This window comes from Fulvia fulva, chromosome 9, assembly GCF_020509005.1.
Source record: "Fulvia fulva chromosome 9, complete sequence".
Classification (NCBI taxonomy): domain Eukaryota; kingdom Fungi; phylum Ascomycota; class Dothideomycetes; order Mycosphaerellales; family Mycosphaerellaceae; genus Fulvia; species Fulvia fulva.
Genome location: NC_063020.1, coordinates 1577342 through 1599868, shown reverse-complemented (window position 1 = coordinate 1599868; position 22527 = coordinate 1577342). Strand labels below are relative to the sequence as shown.

General features: G+C 53.3%; 9 protein-coding genes across 9 annotated transcripts; 4 read left to right on the top strand and 5 right to left on the bottom strand.

The window, feature by feature from the left end:
• Positions 1–1421: 1421 nt before the first annotated feature.
• CLAFUR5_09169 (uncharacterized protein) lies at positions 1422–2694 on the bottom strand (the record flags this gene model as incomplete). The annotated part of the gene is made up of 2 exons (XM_047908317.1): positions 1422–2543; positions 2608–2694. The coding sequence occupies 2 exons, from the start codon at positions 2692–2694 to the stop codon at positions 1422–1424; spliced, it is 1209 nt and encodes a 402-aa protein (XP_047766257.1).
• A 3455-nt stretch (positions 2695–6149) lies between these two features.
• On the bottom strand, positions 6150–7079 carry CLAFUR5_09168 (uncharacterized protein; the record flags this gene model as incomplete). The annotated part of the gene is made up of 1 exon (XM_047908316.1): positions 6150–7079. One exon carries the CDS (start codon positions 7077–7079, stop codon positions 6150–6152), a length of 930 nt encoding a protein of 309 aa, XP_047766256.1.
• A 2186-nt stretch (positions 7080–9265) lies between these two features.
• On the bottom strand, positions 9266–12212 carry CLAFUR5_09167 (putative indole-3-pyruvate monooxygenase; the record flags this gene model as incomplete). The annotated part of the gene is made up of 5 exons (XM_047908315.1): positions 9266–9900; positions 9926–10037; positions 10135–10605; positions 10638–11200; positions 11564–12212. 5 exons carry the CDS (start codon positions 12210–12212, stop codon positions 9266–9268), a joined length of 2430 nt encoding a protein of 809 aa, XP_047766248.1.
• Positions 12213–13895: 1683 nt separating this feature from the next.
• On the top strand, positions 13896–14393 carry CLAFUR5_09166 (uncharacterized protein; the record flags this gene model as incomplete). Its single annotated transcript, XM_047908314.1, has 2 exons — positions 13896–13948; positions 13997–14393. 2 exons carry the CDS (start codon positions 13896–13898, stop codon positions 14391–14393), a joined length of 450 nt encoding a protein of 149 aa, XP_047766247.1.
• Positions 14394–15105: 712 nt separating this feature from the next.
• CLAFUR5_09165 (uncharacterized protein) lies at positions 15106–16737 on the top strand (the record flags this gene model as incomplete). The annotated part of the gene is made up of 2 exons (XM_047908313.1): positions 15106–15830; positions 15954–16737. The coding sequence occupies 2 exons, from the start codon at positions 15106–15108 to the stop codon at positions 16735–16737; spliced, it is 1509 nt and encodes a 502-aa protein (XP_047766250.1).
• A 95-nt stretch (positions 16738–16832) lies between these two features.
• Positions 16833–17473, bottom strand: CLAFUR5_09164 (uncharacterized protein; the record flags this gene model as incomplete). Its single annotated transcript, XM_047908312.1, has 3 exons — positions 16833–16889; positions 16923–16935; positions 16983–17473. 3 exons carry the CDS (start codon positions 17471–17473, stop codon positions 16833–16835), a joined length of 561 nt encoding a protein of 186 aa, XP_047766249.1.
• A 939-nt stretch (positions 17474–18412) lies between these two features.
• On the top strand, positions 18413–19111 carry CLAFUR5_20272 (uncharacterized protein; the record flags this gene model as incomplete). Its single annotated transcript, XM_059463108.1, has 1 exon — positions 18413–19111. The coding sequence occupies one exon, from the start codon at positions 18413–18415 to the stop codon at positions 19109–19111; it is 699 nt and encodes a 232-aa protein (XP_059319107.1).
• Positions 19112–19876: 765 nt separating this feature from the next.
• CLAFUR5_09163 (uncharacterized protein) lies at positions 19877–20938 on the top strand (the record flags this gene model as incomplete). Its single annotated transcript, XM_047908311.1, has 3 exons — positions 19877–19903; positions 19959–20819; positions 20924–20938. 3 exons carry the CDS (start codon positions 19877–19879, stop codon positions 20936–20938), a joined length of 903 nt encoding a protein of 300 aa, XP_047766252.1.
• A 45-nt stretch (positions 20939–20983) lies between these two features.
• On the bottom strand, positions 20984–22258 carry CLAFUR5_09162 (uncharacterized protein; the record flags this gene model as incomplete). Its single annotated transcript, XM_047908310.1, has 1 exon — positions 20984–22258. The coding sequence occupies one exon, from the start codon at positions 22256–22258 to the stop codon at positions 20984–20986; it is 1275 nt and encodes a 424-aa protein (XP_047766251.1).
• Positions 22259–22527: the final 269 nt, after the last annotated feature.

The window sequence follows — 22527 nt, the reverse complement described above, 5'->3', positions numbered from 1 at the left end:
TGCTGTGCATACCTCAGCTCTCTTATAGCAACATGGTGTTTATGCTTTGCGGCATGGTTAGCGCGCCAGGCACGCGTTGATCGGACACCGATATGCTCCGTCGTCAGGATCCTCTAGACTTCCTTCATCTGAGAACAGACAATGGAGCCTGACGCTCAGCGCCGAGACAGGCGGTGCCATGGCGGATTTTCGATACATCGAACTACCAGGGTGGTGGCTAGGAGGGAAGAGAACGGAGAAACGCGCATGCCCGACGTGAAGTGAATGTCGCTGAGTCAGCTAGCACGGACATATCGCTTCCAAGTTCCTTCTTCTTCGATAACGCTCTTTCTCCTTGCCACCACGCCCAATATCAATGTCTTCCTTCCATACATGTAGTTTTCCCCGTGGCGCTCTGCCATGCTCTGTACAAGTCTGCCTCCACATCATTGACCGGAGTTCTGTAGAAGCCCACACTGGATCACCTCAGTGCGAGAGCCATCCTCTGTGTCGATACGCGTGGAAGGCCGTGGATACGACAGGCGAAGCAGGTCGCTTCGTTGCCCGTTTCATCTTTGGCAGCTCGCCTATTCACCCTTTGGGAACACAGCTGTGGAGTCAGGAAGATTCGGATCTTACAGCAACTGTTGTGGTCAGTCTGTCTGCGTCTGGGAAGACGGCGAGATTCTTCCATCATACGCTCATCCACCAGAGTATAGCTGAAACCGGACCGCTGCAGTCACAGCACGCCAAGCTACCAACCTCATACCCAATGCTGTATTTCCCACTTGGATAGCATCCTACAGCAAATCCACTACCGACAAGACAACGGTCTTGGTCCCTCAGCACAAGCCAGCCAGAATCGTGGTCGTCGACTTAGGCACTCGTGGCACCTCAGTCCAAGATCTGCAATCCTCTCTCCAGCGGTCGATACAGGCGAAGGTCGTAGTCCTCGGTGTTGGCGCGGAGACGAGAGCAAAGTCACCAGAGGAAGTGACTGCTTTCCGGCAAGGACGAGCTGCTGTGAAGACCAGGATTCAGATGAATGCTTCTGATATTCAAGATAGGGCGATGAAGCTGCTAGGAGTATGAAGTTGCGTGGAAAGGCTACGTACAAAGAGGTAATCTCGATCTTGTGAGGCTGGAGTGGGTTGATGTTATCGCTAGTGAGGAGGGTATATCCTCACAACCTCTTACCATGATCATGCGAATTCACATGGTTGCAAACTCTGCCCACTGGGATACCTTCGTTCTCCAACATGCTATTCTGCCGCATCTAATCCGCACCAGACAGGCCGCACGATTGGCTACACTCGTTGCCTACTTCTCTCGGGCACGACCGACACTTCGATCTGTTCTTTACGACGACAACCACCATTTTTTGCATCTGAAGTCGTAAACGTCCGTTACGCTGACTTTGAAAGGCCTCGATCGGCGGATCTTCACATGCACAACGTTCCTATAACCGGGGCATGAACCGGTGCATCCCAAGTCCACCAATAGTCTTCCACTACTGTTTCCAGATCAACCACCAGCGCACGCAGACGCATTCTTGCCAGCCATGCCTGTCTCCCATTCTTACTGGACGAGGCTTGCTTCAGAACCTCTTCAACCAGGATATTGACCTTGCCATAATAGAGATCATCCTCGTCTCCGACCCAGCCCCAATTGTTCGTCTCCAGTATCTTGCTCAGATAATTTCGGGCGTTACGAGCTTGGCGTATGACTTCAATTGGATAATTTTCGGATGTATCGTCGTCGTGCGTCAGGTTCTCCAACCTGTCCAGGTTCTCGACGCCTTTCTTCAGGATGTCGTTCTTGATGACGCTAAGGCACTTGTCGTTCTTCACCAGCCCTGCACGGTACTCGACAGATAGCTCAGTGTCGTCAATCACGACGCTGATGTTGGGAGGCATTTTCAGTAGAGGATAGCCATAGTACGTGATCTCGAGGTCAGAAACTCCAGCAAGGTTGAGCAGAGTGATGATGATCTTTTGCTTCTTGGACGAGGAGCTGAGATGTGAGAACAGGGAGTAGAGGAGGAAGTTGAACCCGCTGAAGTCGGACCGATCCATACTCTCGTCGGTGGCGAAGAGCGGATCGAGTTCGAGAGAGATGTTGAGGTTCAGAGTCGGGATGTCGCATAGCGTTGAGGGCCAGAGCTCGTTGGCTTGTCGTAGAGTTAGGGGTTCGGCGCGTCGCTGGATATCGCCAGTCAGCAGACAAGGCTTGTAGTAGCTGGTTCCTCCGATGCTTGCGAGTGGGTTACGGCGTGGAGATGGTGGAGGGGCATAGCCTGTTGCCTCGAGTTCCTCCTTGTCGATGTCGCTCATCTCATACCACTCGCGCCATTGCTGATCTTGCTCGCTGAATGCCCATCCAGCGTGCTCCCTACCGCCGTCGAAGACATCTTCGGAGATGAAGAACTTGGCGTCTATAGTCAAGGAGCTGGAGACGTATAGCAATCCCTTCGCTTCGTCGTTGATCTGTCGACATGTGCGCAGTAGCTGCGGAGTCGCGAGCCTTCCACGAGTGCGGTTGTGTAGTAGCAGCTCCTCATACACCTGAGATGACCATTAGCCAAACTCGATAAGTGTATGTGGTGCCTTCTACTACCAGAGTACGTACCCGATTTCTCAGCTCCGCCGGCAGGTCGAGGAACCGAAAGGCAGGCTTGCGCGTCTGAAGGGCGTTGCTGTCGGAGTCGGAAGCCATTGTAATAGACTCGGGGATGGACTCGATGAAAACGACGCACAAGAGTGACAAAGCGGGATGAAAACCAAGTGGCTGGGTTTTTGATGAAGTGGCGGAGCGAGAAGTGGGGGCAACTGCAAATGCAGGATCGGATTTTAAGAAGGCACGTGCTCGGCTAAAGCGTAAACTGCAAGTGAATGTTCGTAATTGGGCTTCCGAGCTGTGGCATGAGTCGGATAGTGGTAAGCACTGGCCAAAAAGCTTCGTTCTAGTCACAGTCGCCCGGTCTCAAGGCGTGCATCAACATGTCACTACTTTTTTACTACATGTTGCTATGAGCGCATGTCGCCATACTTTAGTGCCTTACCTCCGCGTGGTTGCTTGGCGTGTAGGTCAGTCTGATGATCCTTTCACATTGATCACTCTATCTTTCTTTGGTTCACGGTCGTGGACCGCTGCGGGCCCGCCGTAGGAGCTTGCGGTCTCCCCTTACTGTTGGTATCATGCATGCATCTCCATCCAACTTGACATGGTGTAAACCCAAGAAACAAGTCTCCTGGTCTGAACCCAGGCGAATAGTCGGCGAAACTGGGTCTGAGCCCCAGCCCGCCTTTCTCAGGGTGTTACCATCTCAGATGGCACCGAAGTACCTCAGACCGGCCAAGGCAGCTGCTCCAGTAGCGGCGTTGATGGCCGACGAGAGGTAAGCTGAAGTGGGGGTAGGATGTCCTTGACGGTGCTGGTTTGTTGACAGTTCTGTATGTGTCAGACGAGCCCCAAAAACGTCTGCAGGAGGTACTCACCTGCCATAGTTTCTGTCGAGTATGGCGAGACAATGGAACTGAGAAGCGCGACCGTACGTTCAGCTGTACTAAGATGGCTCGAATGGCCTCGGGCTTGTGTCGATAGCTTGGATGTCGTGTTATGGCTGTAATGTGGCGAGGCGAAGCGATCGCTGTACTTCGACCCATCAACAGCAGCCAAGTCATCAATTTGTCCTTCCCACAATCCTGAACCTCTTAGTTCTTCTAACTTGACCCGGTAGCACGCTACGCCGTCCCAGTATCCTCGTCATCGTCGTCTTCCTCCTTCTCAGAATCGTTTCCAGAACTTGAACCTGTCCCAGAACGTTCTCCGGTTCTCCTTCACGTCGGTGGGGAGCCCGCAATTGGGGCACAACGGTCCGTTGGCCCCCTGCGATTGCCAGATCCAAGAGTCGCGTCCGCAGCAGTGTTGAAAGTGTTGCCTATCTTTCCAAGACCAAATCCTTGGTGCATGTCATGACTGACATGAAGCAAAGCGCCGCGAGATCCTCATGATTCCAGAACGAGCGCTGTACGAGACGTATGCCATTCTTCCCCTGGGTATGCAGCCGCGCGAGCAGCGCTGACGCGTCCCTGCCTCCTGCGGGGAGACGACAATGGGGGCAGGGGGCCGTGACCGTGGCTTTTGCGTGCGCAGCAGGCTGGCGCTGAGCCCTGAAGGTGCTGGAGGCGCATGGTAATTTATGGGTTGCTCGCCAAGTGGTTGATATGTCTGCCGCAGCGGTGATGAGCGGAGGCCGCGATGGATGCTGATGTAGTGGTCATTCGGAGCCGTGTGCACAAGGTTGTACATGCGAAATGCTGCTAAGCTTGCTCTGCCGGAGTCGTGCGGATCACGGATCTCTCCCATCATGATGCCGCTCAACCGCATCCCATCACAATCTACATGTCAGCAGCACGCCAACAACTCTCCACTCACGTGTCTTACGTTGAAGGAGTGATCGATCACTGCCGTCCAACGCCACGAGCTGCTGCATCGGAGGACTCCTATGAAGAAGCAACCTCGCCGCCATACGTCGCATACCACACGACTTCTCGACCACACACCAAGCCGACCGTCTTGAGCTTGACCCGATCCAGGCCACGACGTTGCTCGTATGGCGAGCTCGTCGGCGAACCGAAGGTTGCTCGATCGGCAGCGACATCGCGCGAACGTAACAAGGGCAATCTACAGCTCATCAGCAGACAGACCACCCTCGGCACCACGCCCTCGAAAGCGGCGGCGGCGGCGATATGGCTCGCGGACACAGAACAAAAGCATTGACGAGAGACAAAGAAAGAGCAGAGGTCGAGGGAAGCGAGGCAGCCAAGACCCGACATGGCGGAAACAGGCAAAGCGGGAAAGCCTCGTCCAACATCGCGCTCCTGCGACATCAGTCCTTCCTGCCGCACAACATCGAGAAGCGACGGATCCGAGGACAACAGAGACGAGGAAGAGCACAACAAGTCGTTAGCCTCTTGAGGGCCTCTTGAGGGACATGCCATAGGGGCGCCGAGATGGACAACATGATATTGCGACGAAGGAATCCCGCGGAGCGCCGACGACACGTCCGTGATGAGAACATCGCGACGACACAGACATCCCAATGCACGCACTGCCTGAACAGTATACCAGCAGATGGCCGGCGAGGTCATATACTGAGCATGCCTCATGATGTTCAGCACAGTACTGTGACTAAATATGTCCACCTTGCGGCACACCATTGCAAGCAGGAATACCGGCGACCTGCGCAAAATCCGGGCAGAGGAAGTCGGCCTTGGACGAGGAGAGTGGGCAGTATGTGAGGTGGTTCTTGAAATCCCACATATGTCCATTCATGGTCACTGTGCCGACGACAACGTGCCGACCACAAGGACAGAACGAGAACCGAGACGGAACGAGAAGGACTATGCTTTTGTTGAGGAGTTGACACTAGTGCAGCATGCAGCATACAGGCCACTAGACTGCCGCTCTAAAGATCGCTGCCAAAGAAGATGTAATCGCTGTGCCGGCTCGCTGCTGGAGAACAGGCAGCCACCGCGAGAAAATGGTCAGCAGAAGAGAATGCCTTCGGCAAGAGCAAGCCGAATATCCCATCGCCAGTCTTCGTCGGCTGAGGTGAGCCGTATCGTATCCATCAGGAATTGTCGAAAAAAGAAAGCGTTCGATGCTGTCGAGAAGAAGAGCCAGCAGTAGAGAAGAACAGTCGGCGTAGGAGAGTTGCGTGTTGGGCTGAGACCAGGGCCAAGAATGCCACCAAGAACCTTTCCCTCGCCGGCCTGGGGATCATAGCAGCTGCGTTCCATGCGCTTTTCCCCAAGATGACCGGAGCCATCGTGAAGGGAGTCGCAATGCTGTCAAGAATCATGGATATGATGAGCGGGCATGCATCTTGCCTGTGCAGATGAAGTGTACCTGCTGTCGATCATTTTCTTGTACAGAGCACGCAGAAGATCGGTGCTTGGACCGGGCATATGCTATGCAAGAGAGACATCCTGGGGTCGAAGCAAGACAGTCGAAGGCCAGTCCCAGCACGACTTGCATGAGCCCTTCGCCTTGTCCGACTGTATCTGTCTACACGGAGATCAGACACGCACGAAGTACAGGGTGTTGAAAGCATCATTGTACTGGCCATGACCTCTTGCGTCTTCGTCAGATCAAACGTCGCCTTGTCATCTGGCCTTACTCTGGAAATGAGCAATCTGGCGCTTGAGACTGGCGATCTTGCTGCGAGAACTCTCAAGAATCGAACGATCCGATGTCGTCAAGGGCATGGGTGCGGACGCTTGCGCAGCCTGGTCCGGGATGATCTGATCATTGTAACGATTCCCTAGGCCAGCCACATCATCTCTGAGATTACGGATATCTCCTTCGATCTCCTCGGCAAGACTCGGTACTGGTGCTCTCTGGTATGAGTTGATCATTGCGTTATAACGAGCTTCCACATCGTCCACCTGATTGCTGAGGTCCTGGATATCGGGATGGGTATCTTCGTCGCTATTCTCCTCGCTAACCTCCTCGCTGGACTTGTTGTTGCTGTTTCTCCCGCCATTGCCCAATTTTAACACCTCGACTTCACCCTTTCTGCGGCCAGATATGTGGGTGATCACGGCGTCGCCGAAGCTCACCCTCATCCTCCTCTTCCGCGAAGCAAGGTCGCCCTCCTCTTCTCCGCGTCGTCGCTTCTTGAGGCAGCTTCGAGGAGCAGTTGGCGGAGGGTTAGACTCCGGGGGCCCATCGAAGAAGTTGTAGCGGTGGACGCGTCGGCGTGGTGGTCGAATGATGGGATCAGTGCGTCCAAGGCGGTCTTGATCAGAGCCCAGTGGTGCTGCCGTGCTGTTGGGCTGCGCCACCTCATTCTCGCGCATCCGCTCGTACTGTGCCCGACCCTGCTGGCGATGTGTCTGCTCCCAGCGGCGTCGCACAAGGTGTTCCCGCGTCAAGCGGTCCACCTCCGCAGACTCCGCCTGGCGGTCGCGGTGAAGATCCGCCTGATACCCTGGGTAGGGCTCACGGTGGCTTGGTGCACCTGCGCCGTCGGTGTCTTCGCCGTCCTCGTCGCGCTCGTGCTGCTTGCCATTGCCCTTGCTGTTGTCTGCCATTGTTGCGCCCTGCCAATGGCGATTGCTCTGCTCTTTGTGGGTGGTGGTTTGCTGCACGGAAGGAATTCTGCTATCGAAGCGTCGCAGGGGAACTTTGTGCCGCACGAACTGGCGGCCTTGGCTCGCTGCTTGTCGGAGCGCTGGCCTTGTCGCGGCCTCTGTTGCTCGTGGAGGTGGGCAAGTACGTCGCTGCGCTTCGCGGTACGCTGTGCTGTGTCTCAATTGCCTGCTGCTGTCTGTGCTGCCTCGAGGCGCTGGGTGTCGTTGGCGGCTCGAATCGGTTGCGATACGTTTGTACGCCTCTGAGATGTCGCTGGCGCTTCCACCAGGTGCAATGACTCCTCCTACAGCTTTCAGTGCCACGCTGTACTCGCAGAGCTGTCGCTGTAGATCTCGAGCAAGGCCTATCAAGCGGTATGGGTGTTGGTGTCGCTGGCCAGCCCGACAGAGAATGGATGGCCCTCCAACCTCAGGCACTTCCGCCACTCGCACTCAGCGGAACATCAACACGACGACGACTTTGCCCCTACCATCGATATCTCAACAATCACATGACGGATCATCACCAAACTCGACACGGAGCATGCATACACCTCCCTCTCAAACCTCCGAGTGTTACGGTATGTGAGGGTGGCCCACAAGCGATGTTGCAACTTGCTGACCCAAGACAGGAGCCGGGCTTATTGAGACTACATAATGGGCTATCAATTTCTGGCTCTCGTCCCAAGTGGACTGTTGGAGATTGTAGATTTAGGTGACTCAAAAAATGCTCTGCTCTGCCCGCTGCTGAGCCACCTATGTAGCAATGCGATACCATCAAACCGTGATTGTGACATGCGGAGCTATTGATTAATTACGGTCGCTAACTTTACTTGATAGACCTCCTTACCGATCGATCGAACCGAGCGAGATGCGATCGAATATCTCCCACCGCGAATACCCTCCTTCGAGCGAGATACCGATCGAAAATCTCCCACCGCGAATACCCTCCTTCGAGCCAGATGACGATCGAATATCTGCCACCGCGATTAAGCCACATGACGATCGAATATGTGCCGCCTAGCTTCGACAAAAATCCTCACCGGAGGGTTCAAGTGCCACACCGTCCGAGTGGTAATTGTTTTGCCATTCCTTTTGTCCAGGCTGAGATGAAGCCCCATGGGTATCATATCACGCCCGCGATTCTTTTTGCTATGCCGGAGAAGAGCATACTTTTTGCTGGGCTGCTGACCATCGCAGGATTCATACAGGACACAAGGATCTCCTTGAGGACCCGAGCAGCATGGTCAGGAGCCTGGCCGTAGCCACTGCATGGTATCGATGCGTACTGCAAGACAAATACTGACGCGAGTTCGTCAGCAAACAGCTTCCAACGCTAACCGTTACCATGTCATTTTGCTTCAACCAAGGCCAACAATGCCGCAAGCGTTCGAAACGGATTAATGTAGGAATGAGCTCTTTTTCCATGCTCATCATGACCTCCTCCAGGAGCTATGGTAGTGACACAGGCCGTGGTGGACGCAACATGACTTGTGCACACAAGAGTGATTTAGTGCAAACCTTTCGGCCGCTGCAAAGCCTATGCCGTTTGCCTCGCCCGCCTACAGAACATTCACAATCGTCCACGGACGATCAACACATAACAGAGCTCCATCTTCACGCTGTTCACTAGCTCCTCCGAGTATCACAGCCACGATACAGAGTGTGTGGAATGCGTGGTGACTTTTGCCACGAAGATGGGCTTTTCGTCGTTGCTGGGCTTCAGCTGCGAAAAAGCTTGGCAGCGGAGAAGAGCATTGCCGCATCATGTCCAGGAAATCCACAACACGATAGTGCCATGCACAACATCAAGACTACCGCGACCACCACAACCACACCTCCAACAGCACCTCACACACACCAACGACAATGGCAAGCATGATGAAGGCGATCGCAGAGCGCGTGAAGCGCTACTACAAGAAGATGAAGAAGATGGTGAAGAAGGAGAAGCCTCAAGCAAGACCCGAGCTCACCGAAGAGGAGTTTTCCTCGCACGTGGCGGAGGCGATGGCAATCCTTCGCGAACAGGGACACGTTTGCGCGGGCTTCGTGATCCACGAGTAAGGCTCTGAAGAGGCAGCTAGCGGTATAACGACAGCGCCAATAGCATGGTATGCACGCAAAGCACGGCGCGATCTACACACTCACTAATTTAGCACCAGTACCTCATCATCCGACGGCTTCGATCCTCCTCCCTCTCTCACCTTATAATGTCCACTCTCCCGCGCTCCAACCCCCGTGTCAATAGCCTTAATCTGCAGTGCCAGCAGCCTCGAATAGTACCTACACAACGGGAAATTCCCACCAAAAAACCAGAACCCAGGGTGTCCACTACGCCGATATATCGTCCTGAACTCGCCCTCCTTGTCGAGACCCCGCACATCTCCTACACGATCCGTGACTTCATCTCCGACCGTGATACGAGCTTGAGAACGCATATTCTGATACCCAGTGGCGAAGACAATCTCGTCAGCTTCAAGACTCGTGCCGTCTGCGAAGCTGAGCCCGTGCGCTGTGATCTCGGTGATTTCCTGGCCGTGTTTGACTTTGATCTTGCCGTCTGCGATCATTTGGGAGGCGCCGACGTCGATGTAGTAGCCCCCGCTGCGTTGAAGATACTTTACAAACAACCCGCTGTCGTCTGTACCATCGTCGCATTTGAAGCCGGCTTTCTCCAAGCCCTTCAGGATCTCAGAGTCGGTATCTTTCTGCAAGCCAGAGACTTTGCTTTGCTGCGCTTTGAAGAGTTCAGGTGGCATTCCCCAGAGCCAGAGATCTGCGTCTTCGGGAGGTTTCGTCGTAGAGACCGGCGAGGCCGACGTTGGTTATGCTGGAGCTGGTGACGACGCAGGTTGAGGATCGTTGAACCATTTTGACGGCATAGCCATGTTCGTAGTAGTCGCGATAGATGTCGTGACCCTATTCATGAGGAGTACTGCATACCTGGAGATGGCGAGATAGAGGCTAACCGAGTTACAGGCACCGATCACGACTGTTTCTTCCCTTTGCCACGCACCTCTTGCGACACACCGGTGTAATCCGACGAGTGGCATAGTACATCACCTTTGAAGCTATCCATACCCTTGATTTCAGGAACCAGTTTCTTACCGGAGTGGCCTGTACACTGCACTATGTGCCAAGGACGAATCGTTCTCTTTTCGGTCTTACCATCACTTTGGGTTCGCTCGAGCTCTACAGTCCACTTCGACTCGCCTTTATCCCATTGCGAGGACACGAGCTTCGTCTTAGTCCAGATATTCAATTCCAGTGTGCTAGCATACGCCTCGGACCAGTCAGCCAGCTTATCCTTGGGCGTGTACAATGGCCATGACTTCGGGAACGGCATGTACGGCATCTGGTCGAAGTACACTGGGTCATGAAGCACAAGCGAATGGTATCGTCTCCTCCAATTCTCTCCAACGCGGTCATTGGTATCAATTGCAAGCGTATCGACACCAAGCATCTTCAGCCGCGCTGATGCCATGAGCTATCATCAATGAACATCAATACTATACCCACACCAGCCTGACCTGCGCCCACAACCAACGCAGCCGGGTCCCTCTCCTTGAACTCATTCGCCTCCGTCCGTCGATCCTGCCAGTTTCGGATTTTCTTCTCCTCATCATCGAAGGGTCCATCAGGTCTCTTCGTTCCTTCTGGTTCCTGATCTCCTCCAAGTTCCTGCAACGACAGGAAGACAGTGGAGATCACCCATCCTGTGCCTTCATCTAGCAAACGGAAGACACCTCGTCCTGTTCCATGGCTTGCGCGGAAACTGACGTGAAATGTAATGTTTTCGGGATCGCCATTTAGATTAAGCGGTCCGAAATGAGGTTTGCGGAAGTCTGTGTCGCGCTCGATGATGATTTCCTCGACCGCGGAATTGTCTTGTAGGAAGAATATGACATTCGAGGCGCCTTTGACGGTCCGGAAGTCGAGAGACGATGCTAAATGATCACGCCAGTGCCCGTCCTTGAGGACGAGCCTGGAGACGCCTTCGTAGTCCTCCTTGGCGAGGCAGGTATCCAATGTGTCTACAACGATTGTGGCGATCTTGTCGGCGTCGGCATTCTTGTCCCGTACTGCAGCCTTGGGGAATTATGCTTTCGGAATATTGATTGAGCCTTGTTCGGCGTGGAGAGGGCTTATCTGAGACAAAGTAGAGATCGTTAGAGCACTATGGATACATGAGCAACACACTATCGCAGTCTTCCTACTGCACAAGTCCCATTCTCAAGAACAACGGATCCTTCTCAACTCTCCTCTTGAGCTCTAATAGCTCATCAACACCTCATCCCACTGCGCCCACACATATCGACCATGAAGGAAAGTGCTCTCGTTTCCAGCCAGCCAAAGAGCGAAATGTCCCGGAACAGTGATGTCTTCGAAAGCAAACTCATCTTCGGTATGTCCAGATGCCTCCGCGAGCGGAGTCCACAACGTACCTGGGTGGAAGTTTAACATACGCACTCCGTCCTTCTCTGGGGTGTACTCAGCCGCCAGATGAGATACCATCTGCGTGAAAGCAGCCTTGGACGGGCCATAGCCTGTCAGGCCGGGGACAATGAGTTGCCCGCAAGCAGAGCTGACGTTGACGATGGTCTTCTGAGCACCGGCTGGCTTCGGCATAGCGAGGTGTGCCATAACGATCTTGTACTGTGCTAGAACGTTGATGTTCCAGTTCTCCTCCATCTCATCGTCCGGGATCTGGATTGTTGGGACGTGCTTGTGCGAAGTCGCTGCACTGAGGACCAGCACATCTGGCGTGCCGACTTGATTCAAGATCTCTTTGATCCGATAGATGTTGTCGATACTGCCTTGGAAGAGCTCAACTTTGGTCTTAGGGTGCCGGTTCTGAAGTTCCACCCTCGCCTTCTGCTGTGAAGTTGCTGAGCGAGAGATGATCACGATGCGTGACGTTTCAGCCTCAGCGAAGGAGTTCGCTACAGATAGACCAACGCCTGTAGCGCCACCTGTAATCACGACCGTCTTGCCAGCGCCATCAAATGTCGCATTTCGTGGTGCGATACGGTCGTAGGGCGTGGAGCGGTACGTCTTAACCGGATGTGGAAACATATCTGGTGAGCAGGACATGATGAATTGGGGGCAAGGACTCTGCAACTTTGGTGGTCGTGAGATGTTCTGGATTCATCGTTCGGCGTGATATTGCGAATGCTGCAGTGCTTTCTGAGTCTGTTCCTCTTGCTGCTTCACATCGTTGATATATGTTGGTTAGCCCGAGCATTATTCAGCAACTTACGTCCTAACACGGCGTCTGGAGAGGCCTGTCACTGTGGCGGAGCAAGCAATCGTTCTGAGCGGCTTCGTGACAGCCACTAGCATAGCATATCGTCAGGCATTTCGACTCGAAGCCAGGACACGGGATGCTCGGAGGAGGATTCCGTCGCAAAACGCCACTTCGTGTTGTTGAATGAAGTAAGCATCACCAGCCCTGTCTGGACAGCTTAGCAAAAGCGCGGTAGTATTGTTCCAACGGGCAATCAAGAAGCTGTAGGGCATAAAGGCAGCGGGACTCATGTGGGAAGCCTGCCGCCGCTCAAAAGGTTGGATGCCGTGGAGACTCTCCCGTGCATTGTACGAATGCGGCAAGACTGCGGTTTATGGCAGACCTCGGTCGCAGTATACGGCAAGGTATCGAGATCGTTTGCCCGGGGGCAAGCAGCCTGACTCTCACGACCGCATTGCTGTAGCACAGAAGGGAACGGAGCTTCATATTGCGAGGGGTTGCCGTCGACTTGGTGCACCCTGGTAACGAGCGGTGCGGCTGCCTAATTCATGATAGCACTCAACAAGACTCTCTCACATGCCGAACAGGGTAGGAGGAATAGGTTTTGGAGCCAGCAAGAGCCACTTGGCCAGGAGGCCACACAGATTTGCCTTTGCCAGAACGGCAAGACCGTGGGCCCGGAGTCCAAGGCTTCAACGGGTGTAGAGCCAGGTCCTGTGCAATATCCAGGACAATTGCGTCGTCAATCCGTGCCCCGACGAGTCGGCCATAGAAGAAGGACAATCGTGCATCTACCGATTCCGGTAGCGTGTTCTCTGGTGACGATTTTCTGTTTCTGCGTCGATGACTACATGATCTGATCAGCTCTTCATCGCTTGCATGTCCGTTAAGCGGAAGGACGACTCCCAGTGGATGTCTAACAAGTGTCAGACATGTCGAATATCGTATGTCGCGGGCGAAGATGATGATGCTGCCGGCAACGAGGGCTCGATGAATCATGAAGGTGAACAGGAAGGTGACATTGACGCCAAGACCATCAGTCATCATCTTCATCAAGGTGTAAGACATCCATGTATCTCACTTCGCTCAGCACACCCTTGCTGTTTGCACTCCACCTTGGCGCCACCTTCTCCGACGCTCACATCTGGCGAACGCAGCTGTATGAATGCGATGATAGCATGCAGCGAGATCGAGTGCCTAGAGCTCGTCATCCGCCCACATGTACACAACCTGAATCATGGATCTCCCGGGAGCAGTCTAGCCACGGACATATCACGCGATAAGGCACATCTGTGACACTTGCGTCTCCAAGGCCTTCTAAAAAGCGATCCGTATGTAGAAGACTTGCGAATGTAGCTGGCCCCGAGCTGAGTCCTCGCCGAGCGGCGAAGGATCTAGCTTGGAGACGACAAAAGGCGGCACAGTAGGTGTCCTTCAGCTCTCATTGTCTAACGCATAGCACATCTTCTCCGTGCAGCAACATTGGTTTCAAGCCAGCAGCGGAGAACGACGACTGTTCATTAACGATCATGGCAGCCTCAAACGATACCAGGAGAAAGGTCAAAGGTTCTTGTCTTTGCGGGTGAGCTGGAGAGTCCAATGAACTACACTCGCGATGCTGACCTAGCAGACACCTGACCTACGAAGCCTCCATTGGCGAAAGTCCCATCACCGCAAACCGCTGCAACTGCGCCTTCTGTCGAAAGCGCGGCATGACCACCTACCGCCTACCAGACGCCTCACATTTCAGGCTACTGTCTCCCGCTTCACAGGCCGACATCGGTGACTATCAAGGGTGGGGAGATGGGCATCGTTGGTTCTGCCAGCAGTGCGGCGTGCATGTCTGGATGGAGGCACAATATGAGATACAAGGACACAAAGTCGAGCTGTTCGCAGTGAACCTGGCAACGGTGGATCAGCCCCAGGGTGGCATCGACCTGAATGAGGTCAAGATAAGCTATGTTGATGGACTGCATGACAACTTCATGCAGCCGGGTGAAATGCCGTTCCCTGGTGGGCTGCTCTAGCCATGCGCCTAGATTTTTGCAAAAGTCTTGGGTTTTAGCGACGAGATTGCTTTCAAGTCCAAAACTTCAGTTCGAAAGAGCAGAAGCAAGGACACATGGCAAGTCACGGTTTGGTTGACTTTGCATACAATCAGGAGTCGGTCGCGCAGCGCCCAACATCAAAGCAGATTGAACAGGCGTCCATGGAAAAGGCCGGGGTCTACGAACAAGGCTGTTTTCCTAAATCTCTGAACGAATCGTGTTAGCTGCAAAGGATAGCTACCGGCAACTTCCAGTTGCAGGCACAAGCACGTTACATGTATGACAACTCATCGACTTCCTTCTGACGCTTGCGTCCATCAAGCCCGCTCCAGGTTATCATTGCCATGATAATGGTCGCCATTGCCCTCGTGTGCCGTGGCAGCTGCGCCGATGTCATGTTCGTGCTTTCTTTGTGAAACAAGGTGCTGCCATCTATGAACTTTGGATGACGGTCGAGAGGCACAGGCCTACATGTACGATTTCAACCCCTAATACATGTACCTGAACACTCCTGTGCTTCGTGGAAGGACGACCATTCTGGTCAGCAAGTGACCCAATGGCCCGGGATCTGCCGAACGCTAGTCTCAGATAGGGTCTTAGCGGCAACTCCATGTCGGCCTCTCCTTCATCAAGACAACTTGAAGAAGACGACAACATCAACGAAACTTCATGTTGGTGAAGCACAATCATCATGGAGATCTGCGGCCATCAAATCTTTCCAGAGCTGGTTGAGAAGCCAAAGCCGCGCAAGTCTTCCAGCAATTGCCTTGGCGGCATGATCAAGGACCTCGAACGCAAACAACGCGAAGAGACAGCTGCACGCATTGCCGCGGTACGGGAGGCGCAACAGAAAGAAGCAGATTTCCATCTTTCTGACGCTGAAGACTACTTCCCAGACGATATCCGAGATGTCAGAGTGTCCGGCCATACGTCTTGCAAACTCCTGGAGTTGCCGCCCGATATTCTCAACCTCATCGTGGACCATTCCGTACCTCAGAAACAATCGAGAAGCGGAGATGGTCAGACTTACACAGCAGCTCTCAAACACCTCCGTCTGATACATCCTTGTTTCGCGAATCTGCGCTTGCTTCTGAACAGGCTCTTCGGCAGTCTCACGCTCAGAGCAGACCCAGATCAGCTTCGAGAGCTCGATAAGGGCATAAAACGTGTTACCCCGTTCGTGAAAAAGGTCGTTTTCTCCACAGTCAAGGTTAAGCGCTCGACTTTGGCCAAAAGGAAACGGAGAGATCACAGCAGCGAGATAAGGAGAGTCCTGGGCCGTCGAACGGAGAAGATTGTCGAAGATGGGAGTCTACCAGCGGCTTGGTCTAGCTTGATGAAGCAGTGTCCGAACCTATCAGAGTTTCGTATCGCTCAGGGCCTCGTCGACTCAGAAAACATTGATCTCGGCCCAAGGTAAGTCATGGGTAGTGTGATCAGCTCAAGCCGCCGCAGTGCACAGTCCACCACATCCAGCACGAGCTATTAGGGCGCCAGAATCTGCTTCCCGACCATAGCTAATGTTCATCCTTCTTGCAGTGCCCGAGACCTGTTTAGAATCGTGGTGAAAAGCATCATCGCCGCCAGCAAACAGCCGCACAACCTCTCTATCGACTACGTTACTGACGAAGACAGAATCTGGATCACCTTGGCAGCATGGCAAGAGCTCGACTTCACGAAGCTGACGGAGCTTGATCTGTCTATCACCATGGAACACGGTCATAAAAATTGTGCTCCTGTTCTGGCCTTCAAAGAGGAAGCGCGGGCGCTGCTTGCACATGTGCTGCAGGAATCTAGCGGGTCATTGCAGAAATTGACGGCTTCTGGGCACGTCTTGGAGGCACTTCTCGAGATGGATGTGCTTATACCAGATCTGCGCGAAGTCTGTCTGAACGGTCGTTATCGGGGCATCGATCTTGTACGGTTGGAGAGACTGATTAACGACCTCGGTGGCTTGAGGACTCTGCGCCTGAAACAGCTCAGCAGCGACCGAGAGAACGGCATCGAGCATTGGCGGCCAATCTTTGCAGCCATTCGACATCATACGAATGATCTTCACGTCGAATTCAACAGTGTCCACATCTACGGTCACTCGACATTCCAGTGGAGACTGAACTACAACCATCAACCGCTGCAGCCTGCAATTAAGGTCAACAAGGGCGAAACCCCTGGCGAGGCCATGAATAAGATGGCCAAGAACTACATGTCGAAGCATGGAGACTGGTATGTTCTGGAGTCGTGGAATGCTGTGTTGCACGAAAACAGTACAAACAGCGATCTACAGCTGTTTGGGCAGGGTTGGCAAAGCGATGAGGATCAATGATCCTCTCCAAACGCGATCTCGCTTCACTGTCTAGCAACATCCATCCCAGTGGTGTCCGTTGTATCATCCTCATCCACATCGCTTCCCTGGAGATTTTATTCGTCTTTATCTTCGCTCTCATGCTCATCACCGATGCATTCGCACTCTTCGGACTCCAATGCACCACACGCGTAGCAAAATTAGGCGCCGCAGGTGCAGCTGCGGCAGTCAGTATGTGCGCAATATTGGAACAAGGTAGCACTTACGACATGTGGTTGCAGCCACCGAATCTTTCCACCACGTGACCACAAGTTGGGCACTGCTGGAATTTGTATTTCTGTCTGAGCTGCTCGATGGTGTTGCTGCACCGCCCGAAATGCTCTTTCTCTCGACACTTGGCGCATGTGACCGCGAGACACTTCTGGCAGTACCCATTGCTGTTGTGGATGTGACGAGGTGCGACAAAGACACCGCAGTTCGGATTATGGCAGTGGAGTCTCTTCTTAGTGGTGAGTTCGAGGAGGTTTGTCTGGATCTGGTGTACAAGCCTGGCTGGGAGCAGCGTTTTTGCTGACCTGAAAGACAGCGCCTCATAGCAGCACCTTGGCGGATTCTCGAACGCGTATTCAACCCTGTTCCGAAGGCATGCCGGGCAGTAGAAGCACTGGCATTGTGGCATCAGGAGGCCAGACTTCGCCTCCACCTCTTGGCTGCAGCCGACACAGACGTCTTTTGGTGATGCGTTGTCGACTGACATTCTGCTGGTCGTGTGTGTTGCAAAGATTGTGGCGAAGAGTGTCAAGTCGTTGGTACTTCATATATGCGTCATCGGCTTGCTCGGACCATTGAGTCTGGCTTCAGAGCGAGTGAATGCAACGTCGCTGCACGTGTGCCCCACTTGCAAACACGTGAGGCATCAAGAAACATCGGCCATGTCGGGATCTGCTGGATCGTATTGTCTGAAGACTTCTCGACAGTGGCATAACTAGACACAGTACGACGCTGTACCATGTTGATGGCTCACTAGTCACTATTGCATCTGGATGTTGGAAGCAGTGTGACACAACAGGATCAGATATCGTCCACTGATCAATCGCCATCTTGCAAACAACAATTTTCACTTATTGAACGAGCGCGATGCGCAGCGACGACAAAAGCACCAGATCTTTACTTGCGATCTGTTTGCAAGCTTTGAACCATAGTGTATAGCCTGCTTCACGCCACTCTTCCTTTCTTGAATGCGTTTGGCCTCCGCAGCACGGATCATCTGTTCCATACTGGACTTCAGTGACTTTAATCTCTACCCATGCCCTTCCGACGTTGGTTCAAGATCATCCTTGGAATTTCCACCACCACCACGTCCCAATATCACGTGCCCACGATCGCAGAACGAGATCTCTCAACATCATCAGAGTCCCCGAGCGTTGACAGCATCCACAGTTCTGTGCTCAGCCAGCATCTTGAGGTATCCCAATATCTGGTTCCATCCAACACACCAAGCCTCGAAAGCACCAACGGTTTACCTCAACTACCAGAGTCTCCTCAATCACCAGGGTCTGTCCGCGATAGCACATCGTCCACTGCCTCATTCCGCACCACACCGAACACGCCATTTGCTGGCGCCCCTGATCGCCCTGGTACTCCACGCCCTCCACGACTACCACCAGTAGGATCACCCTCACCACTCCGGAGGACCATGATGCCTTTTAACAGAGGCCGTTTTCCCGCGAACAATCCCATGTTGCCGGCTCGAGGTACTCCCTCACCCGAACCAGAGGCATTCGAAGAGACAACCCAGAACAGTCCCTCCGGCGATGAGCCAATGTCATCAAGAAAACTACGAGACAGATCGGACAGCATCTCGCCGCCTCCAGACTACGTCCCACCCCCACGAGATCACTCTCCTCCACCACCAACGCTCCAGATCCCCGAGCCAACGCTTCCACCGCCAGGATACAAGATACCCAAGTCACCACCACAAGATCCCTCTCTTCCACCATCGACATGCAAGCTTCCCGCCCCGCGCAAGTACTTCAAACACCGCCAAGAACTTGTCGATGAGTACCTCGCCGCTCTCGCCCAGAAGCGCAATGATAGCAATATCGACTATAAACTTCTCAGCGAGGCCGCTGCCATTATGACGAAGCAATTGAAAGCGCAGCATGAGTGGCTCAATCCTAATGCTCAGCTGAGGCTGTCACTTCCTGGGTGGTTTGTACCAGGGGTGGCCGAGGCTCAGGATCATCTGTTGCACCGGATGAAGTATACGGGCTGGGCTCAACGAGGTCCTGAGGCGATAGCGCAGCAGTGGGTTCACGGAGTCTATAAGGACGGTCCAGGACAAGCAGCGAGGGATTTGGCGATAAGGAAGAGGGGGCTGATCAGTCCGTTTTGAGGAAGTTCAAGCTTTGATTGAGAGTCTGTTTGAAGTCTTTGTTTGATTCATCGTGATACTGGTTCCCGTGGTTACGGTATCATAGTCCCTGAGAGCAGTGTCTTCGTTGTCTTCCAGAGCAGTATAGCGAGCGGTATCCTCAAGTATTGAGCTATGATATCCAGACGAATGAGCCACTCTGACCCTGACATATCTTCGTAATGGCACACCTCGAGGCCCTTTCTACATGATCATATCGATTTGAAGGGAGGACGGCCAACATCATTCCGGTCACTGTTCGTTACGCCGAGCTGCGCAGTTGACAGCGTGGACAATGTAGCGTTCAAGTGGGCCAGCTGAAAGCAAGGCAGCATACCTCACCAACATTTTGACGACGATCTGGTAGTTCGACTGCGTTCAATGTGTTGGTCAATTAGCCGTCGTCACTAGAAGAAATCGCGCGCGATGTTAGAAAGTGGTTTGCGAAGCTTGGGCTAAGCTTTTCATGTGCATGTGCAACGCCCGTTGCTAAAACGTCTCCTCAGAGACACCACTGGAGTTAGCACATATAAATGAATGCGGTCAGGTGCACGCTTCAAGCGACGTGGATCGCTTTAGCCATCTCTCCTCCTTTAATCTCTGTCTGGTCATCGCACGACATCTAACACATTTAACACATCGACTCATCCAAAGCTTCACCATGATGCTGCAGCAACTGCTTCTCATCCTCGCGAGCTTGCTATCAACAGTGCCATTAGCCAAGTCCATGTCACCACCGCCACCACTATGGAAATCCAAGATACTCTCGGCCCTGTCGGCAGAGCTCTTCGAGAACCCATAAACAACTTGCGAGTACCACCACCTCCAGCTCAGACACGTCACCGTCAGCCCAAACGCCGACTGGCGGGATGCAGAAGACACTATCGCCAGACTCGAAGCCTGCAATGAGACGCTGTCGAACACAAGGGATTTTCTCATTGACATTGCACCTAGCACATCACTTCCTAAGGCGAAAGATACAGACACTTCGTTGCATCACGATGTTCCAGACGACTCCGCGACTGGGCCGTCGTACGATGTCTTCGGCAGACTGATGCGTGTGCCGGAGCACATGACGAACCTGGAGAGTCTCACCGTCAACATGCCAAATGAGCATGCGAGGTTGCTTTGGTACGCTTTCCATCCCAAAGCGACTCCAGAGCATCTCTTGCTCTACCAGATGTCCTTTCCAGACCACGTTGTCGCTTTAAACTCCGTGAAGAGCCTCGCAATTCCGCCAACAATGGACTGGCTCCGCGATCGATGTCCCAATGTCGAGAAGATAGCGCATTACAAGCCTGGACAGCATCGCAGCACTTTGAAGTACAAGTCGATCGCTGAGTGTCCCTTGACATCCGAGCAACTTCAAGATGTCTACATTCACTCTTACAGAGAATGGGAAACAGCGAACAAAGGTTCAGCCAGAATCGAACCATGCCTAAAGCACCTTCACAAAACCCGCAAACTCTCCATCAATATCTATATGTTGCAGCAGAAGGGTTGCGTGTTCCGCGAAGATCCACCACCACAGGACTTGCCGTCTCGACTTGCCCGTGTGCTGAGAGCAATGACTGGGCTGGAGGAAGTGCATGTGACGTTACCGCAGACGCACGAGGTTCTGTTCGAGAATGCTTTCAAAGACTCAATCGGAGGAGATGAAGGAGCAAGAGATGAGACCTTGTGGGATTGGGTACGCCGCGTGAGACGGCGAAGTTTGTGTCCGCGAGACGAGGAGGTTGAGACGGGTATGTGCTCTGGTGTTTGGATGGGTTTCCTGACGCTGATGAGATCGAGCACGAGGAGTTGTGAGCTGCCATAGTGGGTGCAGTGATCATGGCAATTGCTACGGAGTGTCTACATTTCATAACCCTTAGCAAGCTCCGGCGAAAGCAAGCTTAAAAACAACGGTATCAGATCTCCCGGCTCCTCAAAGAAGTCAAACATAACAATCCCAAGTCTCTTCCCCTGCAAAGTCTTCAGAATCGGCACAAGCTGCTGATTGACACCACCCTTCGGCGTCAAAGTCCCATTGCCCAGAGCCTGAGTCTGGGGTGTATCAGGAGGATCATTCCCAGTATTCGTGCTTGATGCGAAAGACCAGTGCAGGCTGTCCGCATTTGAGATGGAAGCACGTCTCAGAGCCGCTTCCGTGGCATTCAGCTTGTATTGTATGTTCAGCGCAGCTGATGAGTTCTTCCGAGTGTTGGGGCTGTAGTAGTCCTCGATGTATGCGGTCTCGCCTGTTGTTTGGTTGTAGACCAGGGTAATGTTGGCTCCATTGTCAGTCCAGTTCTTGGGCGAGAAGTGGAGGCCTGGCATTGCTTCTTCGTATGACGCTGGTAGCAAGTCCAGATCGAAGCGGCGGAGGAGTGTGATCTTGCCACGAGCCTCGCCCAAGGTCCCTAGACTGCCTCGTGTCTGTAAAATGTACTTCTTCGCTGCTGGGGTTGTCAAGATGTTATAAAACATCAGCTGTGTCCCCAGGTCATCATTACCACCCTCGTGCTGGAATGACAGGAACAATGCTTCGCTGGGATGGCCGTCAAGCCAGTCGTAGAAACTGTATAGGACGTCGTCGACAGTCGCTGTTTGCGACTGCAAGGCATTGCCATGCCAGAAAACCAATGTGGACTTCGTTACATCGTAGGCGTATCTCAAATCGAAAGCGCGAATGCCGGCGTTGAGCATGGTGCTCATCGACTGGTTCTGACATCTATAAAATGAGGAATCGACCTCCGTAATGTTGATCAGGTCCGTCACTGGCTCGAGATACTCTTGCGTGGTCTTTGAGAAATTCCAGGTGGCGGCATCGTGCGTTCCTGGGATGTTCATGTGCACGATCTTGGTATCATCGTGGTATGCTTTCATCCATGTGGCAGTCGAGGCCTGGGTGGTCGTCGGTAGACCAAATACTGGTGATCCATCGCCAAGGACTTTCTCCAATGCTAAGCTAGCCAGAGAACTTATCGATCCAGATGCATCCTGATACCGAGACGATGGCCTAAACAATCCTGCTGCTGGCTGACTCCAGCTAGCCACTGCTGCAAATGTGATGAAGAAGATGCTCATGCCAGCGAACAGGTAGAGCGCTATTCGCCCTTTTGACAGCGGGGGTAAAGATGTATGCATGATCGGCCATATCTGCTGTCGACTGAGGTCTCATTGAGGTTGCATCGTTATTGAATCCTTCAGAGGCGAAGTGGATTGAGGCTTGAAGTCAAAGTTCGACCGCTCCCTAGTTTCATGCGTGGCAGGGCAACAGGCTCATCATTGGCTGAACGCAATACTTGACGCGACGCGTCCTCGAGTTGCTGTATGCTCATCACATTTTGACCACTACAGTATGTGGGCTTTTGGAGTGTTGTGCGGATTCGATATGGATTACTGCGCGCCCGCGC